Here is an 11,211-nt window from a genome sequence, read left to right as displayed (position 1 = left end):
ACTAAAAACTACCTAAAAACAATGCCAAAAAGCGTATAAATTATCCGCTCATCAGAGGACTGCAAAAAATAACTTAAAGGAGACCGACATAACCAAGTCAGACTCCTACCACTAAAAAGTTATACAAGTAGTCCTAGAAAGAGATCTGACAAAGATCCAAGAAAGAGGACAACAAAAAATAACTTAAAGGAGACCGACATAGCCAAGTCAGACTCCTACCACTAAAAAGTTATCAAAGTAATCCCTGAAAGAGACCTAACAAAGGTCCAAGAAAGAGGATTACAAAAACAACTTAGAAGAGATCGACTTAACGAACTCGGTTTCCTACAAAACAAGTTGTAAAAGTAATCCCTAAAAGAGACCTAACAATGGTCCAAGAAAGAGGATTACAAAAATAACTTAGAAGAGATCGACCTAACAAAGTCGGTTTCCTACAAAACAAGTTGTAAAAGTAATCCTTGAAAGAGACCTAACACAGGTCCAAGAAAGAGGATTACAAAAACAACTAGGAAAAGATCGACCTAACAAAGTCGGTCTCCTACAAAGATAAGTTATAAAAGTAATCCCTTAAAGAGACCTGGCAAAGTCCCAGAAAAGAGGATTACAAAAATAACTTAAAAAGGGACCAACATAAAGAAATCGGTTATAAGGCGCTAAAAACACAAAACAAAAGCGAGGAAACCGAAAAACAAGTTGGACCCCCCACAAGTCACAACCTCAAAAGGATCCAAGCTACAAACAAAAATACGAAAGCAATCTAAAGAGGCCAAGCAGCAAGATTCCGATAGACACCCTGCTAGAGCACAATGAAAGCATAGTATGATAAAGCTTCAAAGAGGCCACCAAAATCAGCCTCAGAGAAACCATTTTGTTTTCAAAATAAGTTGCTAAAAACAGCAACTAGAGTATTAACAGTCAACAAACCATCATTCACAAAAACAAGTTCAAAAGCCCACAAAACGGGCTATTTACACAAATATCCAGAAAAAAGATCAGCTAAGATCAGGAGCCTTCCCAGCAGCATTAGTACGGGGAGAAGGAGGACGAGTCTGAAGGGGCACAGCATCTACGGTTCCATCATCCCGGTTCAGAATCTGGCAATCTTGATCAGATGTAATGGGAGGAACAGAGGAGGTCGACACCTTAAGAGAAGGCACTGGAGGAGGATTAGTCCCATCATCATCTTGGTCATCAGGGACAATCTTACCATCCCTCACGACATTGTCCAGGCTGATGAGAGTCATGTCAGCATCAGGAGCAACAACCAGAACTGCTCCATCAGGTTCTCGGAGGCTGCAGTTACGCTACCTACAAGGTGACCCTGAAGCTCACCATAATTAACGCGAGCGGTTTCCAAATCCTCCCGAAGATGCATCAATTCCCTATATGCCGAGACATAGCTATCCTTATGTTTCAATGCCATATCCTCGGCCAGCTTCAAAGATGCAGCCAAGGCAATAGAACTGGCCTTCTCACCCTCCAACTCCTTCTCCACTTTCACCAACTTCACCTCCAACTCCTCCTTCAGACCCTTGATTCGATCAAATTCCGACTTGGCCTCTTCTATGAAGGATTTTGTGGCATGAATCGGAATCCCCTGAACTGTTCGGAATATAGCCGCACCCATATGAGCCATCTTCACACTACTTTTTGTGATAAAATTCAGATGCTGAAGAAGAGAAACGTCGTCCATGGAAAGCCCACCATAAGGGGCAATATGCTGGTCAACAAACTCGATAGCATCAAAATCTGGGGCATCCAGGTTAAAGGGCTCGGATGTTTTTTGCTTCTTATTAGGAGGGGCACAAGGAGCTGCAGCAGAAGATTGTGGAGGATCAACCAGACGAACCCGAGGAATAGAAATTGCTTTCCGCGGCCCGGGAGAACTAGGTACAGAAGGTTTAACTGGAACCTGGGAAGATCCCTCTCCGGCCGCCTTGGTCGAAATGTTTAAAGCAGCAGTCGCCTTCTTCGCCTTCTTGAAGGCCTTTATAGAATCATTATTCTTCGACATCTCTGAAAAACACAAAATCAACCACAAAAGACAAGTTACAACATAGGAGAAGAAAAAGCTTGGAAGCAAGTATAAAAATAAAGCAGACAGTACCCAAAGCAACCCGAACCAAAGATGGATCACTCAAAAATCTCTTCGTATCTAGATGGGGAGGCTTTCCCCACAAATCTTCAAGAACAACTACAAAGGCCTGCTCAACCTCACTAAGCATTTCCCATGTGTAACGTGGCACTCTTACATTCTTTTGCGACTCTAGAGGAAAAGCAGGCTCGTCATTTTCATCAAGAAAAAAGGGGCGAGCCCGCTCAACAGCTCGAACTTTAAAGAAGTAGTTCTTGAAGTCCTTAAAGGACTCATCATACATCGCAAACACTTTATGGCCCTGGGCGGACAGGAAAGAAACCCAAGAAGCTTTCTGTTTTGAAGAACCGCCAGGCTTGGCAGAAACAAACAAGTAAAGAAAAAGAGTCTGGGAAGGTGTTACATCTAGTTCACGACAGAGAAGTTGGAAAATTTTAATAAAACCCCAGGGTTTTGGGTGAAGCTGGGATGGAGCAATGTTACACGACCACAACAGGTCGGTTTCAAAAGCAGTAAAAGGAAAAGAAACGTTCAACTGACTAAAAAATTATTCGTAAGCATAAAAGAAGGGACGCTCTCCCTCAATAGAAGTCGGAGAGCAAACTCTATCGTCAGAATCAGGGGCAACAAGCTCGTAATCCTCCTCACGGGCATTGTTACCACAAATCCTATGGCGCTTCCTCAGTTTTGTGCAAAACTCAGCATCCACAACAGAAATACACTACAAAACAAGGGAGTCCAACCAATCGGACATCCCCTCGGGAACTCTGGACGACATCTCTACAATATTATTGGGAGAAGACATGAGGCCAACTAGTCCTACAAGTAAGAAAAAAAAATGAGGTTACTACAAACATCTCGGACAAAGGAGAAAATAACTCGGTTAAATACTTCTCAGGCAATGAAAGGCAAGAAACGGAAAACCCCAAGACTCAAACCAAAGTCCTGGGGCATCCTTTAGAGGGAGTAACAAGGCAAGGTTCCCAGAAAAATAGTGTGAAGTCAACATCCCAGCATTTCTCAAAAAAAATCCAAAACAGCAACACTTTTCAGCAAAAAGCACGCCAAGCAGAGACCATTAAAAGATGCAACCTTATTAAAGAACAGACAAAAGCAACCTTCAAATAAACGAGGAACAGACACAGACAAGCAATACCAAGAATAGAAATAATGAAACCATGCAAAGCCTTAGAGGCACCCAACAAAGGCAAAAAGGATCATGCAGAAAATAGAGAAACTCTGAGAAAGCACACTTCAACAAATCTAGGGCTCAAAGAAAACAGAAAGATCCAAACTTTGCCAGAAAGAGAGGATCAAAACCGAAACCTCTTCACAAAACCACAATCAAAGAGAAAGCATGAAAAGGGACTAACCTGGAGACGGAAGAAACTTCGAAAAAAGGGGCAGAACGAAAGTTGCCTAGGAAACTGCCGAGTGATGCCACTAACGCCAGAAAGCAGAAACGCAAGCGAAAGATGGAGAGTGAAGAGAGAAGCGGAAAAAGTTACGAAGATGTTACAAAGAAAATAAAAGGAGAGAAACCGTTTTCTGGGTTTTTCAAAATCAAAGTAAAGAGCCTAGGGAAAACGGGGCAATTAATGCTCAAAATTAAAGAAAGCATTAAACCCTTGCACGTTCCCAAAAAAGCGCCGATATAAAAGCGCGCGTCTTTTAAAGGAAACGTTTTACATTCAAAAGCAACTACAAAGGAATCGAAAAAATGCTTGAGTTCGACTTCACCAAAGAAGGACCGAAGTCAAAGACTCGACCTCAAAAAAGAAGACTGAGCTCAAGCAGGGGCACTGTTCATACCCTGGGTCAAGATGACCGACCCGGGATGTTCGACAGACAAAGCGACCGACCTCTTCAGGTCAGGACAACCCGACCTCTTCCGAAAGATCTCGGTCAAGTCCTTACGAAAGCCAAAAGAAGGGCCCAAATAGAGGAACACATCCCAAATCCTAAAGCGGCCTAAGCCTACAGCGAGAAGGGCGGTTCCCTTAAAGATAAGATGACCTCACTTAAAGATAAAAGATAAGATAAGATAACCAACTTATCTTATCCACAGAAGGCCACATCTCACCATTATAAATACACTGGAGCACCCAGGTATAACTCATACTCTGATTCTACTCAATACCTGCTTAATCCCCTTGCTAACTTAAGCATCGGAGTCCCCTGCAGGTACCCCCCACCCTTCGGTGACAAAGGATCAGCAGCACATTCAGTCCAACAAGTCGGACGCACCAGCTCCGGCCGCTATTCACCAGCCGGACACATCAGTTCCGACCAGCACAAAAAATCTCGTCCGAGATTGACCTACAATTTCAGGTAACCCTCGGAACACTATCCTCAAAGGGATTTTGGGTAGCAGTTTGTTCATTTCTTGGCTTCCTGCTGCCTTGAACTGAGGTATTTAATGTCTTCCCGCTTCTTAATTGAACTGTTTAGCACTCTTCTGTTATTTGTTTTGATAACTGCTATTCTATTTGCTTCAACTGTACTTCCATGTTCATATTAGCCATTCTTGTGTCTTGTAATATCTCCTTGAATTTGGCTAGCTATTTTGTTAGAAAATCTAATTGCTGATTGAATTCAATAACTTGTTCTGCAAGACTGAGTTCAGCAGTTACTGTTTTAGCCTCTTCTTTCATGGGATGTTCACTACTTAGGTACAGATGCTGATTTCTGGCAACTGTATCAATGAGCTCTTGAGCTTTTTCAATCGTCTTTCTCATGTGTATAGATCCACCAGCTGAGTGGTCCAAAGACATCTGAGCTTTCTCTGTAAGCCCATAATAAAAGATATCTAACTGCACCCACTCTGAGAACATTTCAGAGGGACATTTTCTTAGTATCTCTCTGTATCTCCCCTAGGCATCATAAAGAGATTCATTATCTCCTTGTTTAAAGCCTTGAATGTTCAGCCTTAGCTGTGTCATCCATTTTGGAGGGAAATATTGATTCAGGAATTTTTCTGACAGCTGTTTCATGTCCTTATGCTAGCCTTAGGTTGGTTATTTAACCACCTCTTAGCTTGGTCTTTTACAGCAAATGGAAATAGTAATAATTTGTAGACATCCTGATCTACTTCCTTATCATGTACTGTGTCAGCAATTTGTAAAAACTGTGCCAGAAACTCTGTAGGTTCTTCCGGTGGAAGACTGAAATACTGGCAACTTTGCTGCATAATGATAATGAGTTGAGGATTCAACTCAAAACTACTGACTTTGATGGAGGTTATACAGATACTACTCCCTTATGAAGCAGTAGTGGGGTTAGCATATGACCCTAGAGTCCTTCTAGACTGTTCATTTCAACTTAGGTCCATGATGGAGAAAGGGAGATGATGTGGATTTATTTTATTTATTTTATTATAAAAAAATAATTTCGAAATAATAAAATAAAATAAAATAAAAACTAAAATAAAAATAAAAAAATTTAAAAATATTTTATGAAGATTTTCGAAAAAGTGAGGAGAGAGAAAGTGGTTAGGATATTTTTAAAAAAGATATGATTTTTAAAAATCTTAAAAGTATAAGATTTGAAAAATTTTGAAATTGAAATCTGAATTTTTATAAAAAAATTCGAAATAATTGCTTAAAAATAGTTAGAAAGGATAATTTTTTTGATTTTTGAATTTTTTATGAAAGAGAAAAACACACAAAAGACACAAGACTTCAAATTTTTAAATCCAATGCTCCTTATTTTTGAAAATTTTGGAAGGAAAACACCAAGGCACACCAAACTTGAAAATTTTAAGATCAAAACATAAAGAAGACTCAAGAACACCTTGAAGACTCCCAAGAACAACAAGAACAGAAGATAGATCACCAAATTTAAAATTTTTAGAAAACCACAATAAAATTTTTGAAAATTAAAGGAAAATTAACAAGAGAATACCAAACTTAAAGTTTGGCACAAGATTTAATCAGAGAAAAATTATTTTTGAAAAAGTTTTAAAAGGAAGATGCCCAATTTCCAAGAACACAAACACAATGCTCTAGCCAACTGAACTATAAATATAACGTGCTTTAAAAAGGTATTTTTAATAAATAAATTTTTTTTTTGAAAACTGATATTTTGAAAAAGCACAAGAGAAACAAGAAAAGACACAAAACAAGACAAGCTAAAGATCAAACAAGGAAAATAGACAAGAACAACTTGAAGGTCAAAGATGAACAAAGAACATGCAATTCGAAAATTGAAAGACAAAGAAAAGCATGCAATTGACACCAAACTTAAAACATGGCACTAAACTCATATAAAAACTAAAAATTAATAGAGAAAAATAATATTTTTGAAAAGAAAATAAAAGACTTTGACCCAAAAGACAAAATTTTCCTAATATAAGCAACAAGATTCACCGTTAGTTGTTCAAACTCAAACAATCTCCGGCAACGGCGCCAAAAACTTGGTGCATGAAAATTACACTCACACTATGTAATTTCGCACTACTAACCAGCAAGTACATTGGGTCGTCCAAGTAATACCTTACGTGAGTAAGGGTCGATCCCGCGGAAATTGTTGGCTTGAAGCAAGCTATGGTTATCTTGTAACTCTTAGTCAGGGTATCAATTATAATTATCAGTTGACTTGCAAATAAACAAGAGAGCATGGGTTAAATAATACTTATTATGCAGTAATGGAGAATATGTTGGAGTTTTGGAGATGCTGTGTCTTCTGAGTCTCTACTTTCCCCCTGTCTTCTTCTTCACGCACGCAAGGTTCCTCCTATGGCAAGCTGTGTTAGTGGATCACCGTTGTCAATGGCTACCTTCCGTCCTCTCGATGAAAATAGTCCAGATGCGTTGTTACCGCATGGCTAATCATCTGTTGGTTCTCACTCATGCTGGAATAGGATCCATTGATCCTTTTGCGTCTGTCACTAGGCCCAACCCTTGTGAGTTTGAAGCTCGTCACAGTCATTCAATCCCTGAATCCTACTCGGAATACCATAGACAAGGTTTAGACTTTCTAGATTCTCAAGAATGCTACCAATGGATTCTAGCTTATACCACGAAGATTCTGATTAAGGAATCCAAGAGATACTTATTCAATCGAAGGTAGAACGGAGGTGGTTATCAGGCACGCGTTCATAGATTGAGAATAGTGATGAGTGTCACGGATCATCATATTCATCATATTGAAGTGCGAATGAACATCTTAGATAGAAACAAGCATGTTTGAATAGAAAACAGAAATAATTGTATTAATTCATCGAGACGCTGTAGAGCTCCTCACCCCCAACAATGGAGTTTAGAGACTCATGCCATCAAAAAGTACAAAGTTCAGATCTAAAATGTCATGAGGTACAAAATAAGTCTCTAAAAGTTGTTCAAATACTAAACTAGTAACCTAGGTTTATAGAAAATGAGTAAACTAAGATAGATAGTGCATAAATCCACATATGGGGCCCACTTGGTGTGTATTGGGGATGAGACTTGAGCTTCTCACGTGCCTGGGCTGTTTCTGGAGTTAAACATCAGGTTGTGACTTGTTTTGGGCGTTTAACACTAACTGGTAACCTGTTTCTGGCTTTTAACGCCAGAATGGAACATGGAACTGGCGTTAAACGCCAGTTTCCATCATTTATCTTCGAGCAAAGTATGGACTCTTATATATTGCTGAAAAGCCCTGGATGTCTACTTTCCATCTCAATTGAGAGCGCACCAATTGGACTCCTGTAGCTCCAAAAAATCCATTCCGAGTGCAGAGAGGTCAGAATCCAATAGCATTAGCAGTCCTTTCTCAGCCTGAATCAGATTTTTGCTCAACTCCCTCAATTTCAGCCAGAAAATACCTGAAATCACAGAAAAACACACAAACTCATAGTAAAGTCAAGAAATATGAATTTTGCCTAAAAACTAATAAAAATATACTAAAAACAAACTAAAACATACTAAAAACTACATGAAATTATCCCCAAAAACCGTATAAAATATCCGCTCATCACAACAAAGATTTTGAAATTTATGAGAGAAAAAAAAGAAAAGATTTTTTTGATTTTTTGAATTTTTAATGATGAGAGAGAAAAACACAAAAATGACTCACAACATGAAAATTATGAATCAAAACACATGATACCTGCAAGAACATTATGAATATCAAGATGAACACCAAGAACACTTTGAAGATCAAGATGAACATCAAGACTTATTTTTGAAAATTTTCAAGAAAATAAAAACATGCAAGACACAAAACTTAGAAATTTTTAATGCTTAGATACTATGAATGCAAAAATGCATATGAAAAACAACAAAAGACACAAAACAAGAAAATATGAAGATCAAACAAGAAGATTTACCAAGAACAACTTGAAGATCATGAAGAACACATGCATGAACTTTTGAAAAATGCAAAAGTTTTTAAAACATGCAATTGACACCAAACTTAAAAATTGACACTAGACTCAAACAAGAAACACAAAATATTTTTTATTTTTATGATTTTATAATTTTTTTTGAATTTTTCGAAAATTAATTTTGGAAAAACGCAAACAAATAAAAAAACTTTTTGAAAGATTTTTGAAAATTTTTTTTGAAAAGAAAATTACCTAATCTGAGCAACAAGATGAACCATCAGTTGTCCAAACTCAAACAATCCCCGGCAACGGCGGCAAAAACTTGGTGCACGAAATTATGATCATCAACAATGGTGCCAAAGACTTGGAGCTCTCAAACGTGAATCACACTTTGTCACAACTTTGCACAACTAACCTGCAAGTGCACTGGGTTATCCAAGTAATACCTTACGTGAGTAAGGGTCGATCCCACGGAGATTGTTGGTATGAAGCAAGCTATGGTCATCTTGGAAATCTTAGTTAGGCAGATTCAAATGGTTATAATGGTTTTCGAAAATATAAAGATGAATAAAGCATAAAATAAAGATAGAGATACTTATGTAATTTATTGGTGGGAATTTCGGATAAGTGTATGGAGATGCTTTGTCCCTTCTGAATCTCAGCTTTCCTACTGCCTTCCTCCAATCATTCTTACTCCTTTCCATGGCAAGCTGTATGTTGGGTTTCACCATTGTCAATGGCTACCTCCCGTCCTCTCAGTGAAAATGGTCCAAATGCTCTGTCACAGCACGGCTAATCATCTGTCGGTTCTCGATCATGTCGGAATAGAATCCAGTGATTCTTTTGCATCTGTCACTACGCCAAACACTCGCGAGTTTGAAGCTCGTCACAGTTATTCAATCCCTAAATCCTACTTGGAATACCACAGACAAGGTTTAGACTTTCTGGATTCTCAAGAATGGCCGCCAATGGATTCTAGCTTATACCACGAAGATTCTGATTAAGGAATCCATGAGATACTCATTCAATCGAATGTAGAACGGAAGTGGTTGTCAGGAACTCATTCATAGGCTATGGATGGTGATGAGTGTCACGGATCATCACATTCATCAGGTTGAAGTGTGAATGAATATCTTAGAATAAGAATAAGCATGAATTAGATAGAAGAACAATAGTAATTGCATTAATGCTCGAGGAGCAGCAGAGCTCCACATCTTAATCTATGGTGTGTAGAAACTCCACCATTGAAAATACATAAGAACAAGGTCTAGGAATGGCCGAATGGCCAGCCTCCCCAAACGACATATGAATTCAAAAAAATAGGGAAAAAGACCCTGAATACAATAGCAAAAAGTTCTATTTATACTAAACTAGCTACTAGGGTTACAGAGATAAGTAATTGATGTAGAAATCCACTTCCGGGGCCCACTTGGTGTGTGCTTGGGCTGAACTTGAGCTTTACACGTGTTTCTGGCGTTTTACTCCAGAATGCCGCATGGAACTGGTGTTGAATGCCAATTTGCGTCATCTAAACTCGAATAAAGTGTAGACTATTATATATTTCTGGAAAGCCCTGGATGTCTACTTTCCAACGCAGTTTAGAGCGCGCCATTTGGAGTTCTGTAGCTCCAAAAAATCTATTTCGAGTGCAGGGATGTCAGAATCCAACAGCATCAGCAGTCCTTTGTCAGCCTCCTATCAGATTTTTGCTCAGATCCCTCAATTTCAGCTAGAAAATACCTGAAATCATAGAAAAATACAAAAACTCATAGTAAAGTCCAAATTGATGAAGTATCAGTGACAAATTGATGAAATTAATAGATCGAATGAAGATAGTACCTTCAAAACAATAACGGCAATGACACCATAGACAATAAGCACCAGAAGCAACATGATGCACTTATCAGTAGCTACCTGATAACAGGAGGTAACCTAGAGTATAAGTCATGGCCGATGTTTAAAATGTTTATATTGCATACAAACAAACAAAAATAAAATCAACCTGTTTGCCAATCTCCTTTACAAGTTTCAAGGCCTTCTTAATTGAAAATTGAATTGAATCAAGCTCATTAACAATCCGACCCATTTGTTCAGTCTGCACAATTTGATTACAAGACACATCAAATGTTTGATAGGATATGATTTCCCCTTTCCTAAATTGAATTTGACATAAAACACATACTTGGCCCTTCAAGGTAGTAGTAGTTTGGGAGCCTACTTCGATCGTTTGATGAATAACCTACATTTTGTATAAATTTAAGAATGAACATAAACATGCAACGAAGTCTAATTTTGAATCTGATGTAAGTCACACCTGTTTAGATCTTTCAATAGCATGATCAGTTTCATCCATTTGCTTCATCCCAACATTGATAAGTTCTTGATTAGACATTTATATACAACAAGACAAATGGGTCAATTTGGTGAGATATATTCTTCGATCACTACACAAGAGAACAAAAACATGCAGAGAAAGGGCAAGTGCCCAACCCCTAACCCAAAAATTCAAGCATCATGCCAATAAAGATGATGCCTGCTATGCCGATGCAAAAATTAGCATACATATACAATGAAAAGATGATATGGAGACAAGTTACAATGGGAAAAACACAGATATGAATTCTAACTCAATGGAGAGTTTAGATCATCTTATTTATACACCTTCCATTGCATTAGGCATACATCCAGTAAATCCATTTGCCTTTAAGGATGCCACCATGAATAATCATGAAATTGATGAACTTCAGTGAATCAGGTGTATAGTCTCGGCAACTGTTTGTCTATAATTCCTCCCTCTTAAATACTATGAGAG

The 11,211-nt window shown here is 38.3% G+C and overlaps 1 protein-coding gene across 1 annotated transcript; it reads right to left on the bottom strand.

The window, feature by feature from the left end:
* Nucleotides 1-757: 757 nt before the first annotated feature.
* LOC140184127 (novel plant SNARE 12-like) lies at nucleotides 758-10,791 on the bottom strand. Its single transcript, XM_072234417.1, has 6 exons — nucleotides 10,714-10,791; nucleotides 10,582-10,638; nucleotides 10,402-10,494; nucleotides 10,239-10,313; nucleotides 896-964; nucleotides 758-793 (listed from the first exon to the last, which is right to left on the bottom strand). The coding sequence occupies exons 1-6, from the start codon at nucleotides 10,789-10,791 to the stop codon at nucleotides 758-760; spliced, it is 408 nt and encodes a 135-aa protein (XP_072090518.1).
* Between the last annotated feature and the right edge of the window lie 420 nt (nucleotides 10,792-11,211).

The sequence above is a fragment of the Arachis hypogaea genome, chromosome 4, assembly GCF_003086295.3.
Source record: "Arachis hypogaea cultivar Tifrunner chromosome 4, arahy.Tifrunner.gnm2.J5K5, whole genome shotgun sequence".
In the NCBI taxonomy this organism is placed as follows: domain Eukaryota; kingdom Viridiplantae; phylum Streptophyta; class Magnoliopsida; order Fabales; family Fabaceae; genus Arachis; species Arachis hypogaea.
This window is presented reverse-complemented; position numbering and strand designations above follow the sequence as displayed.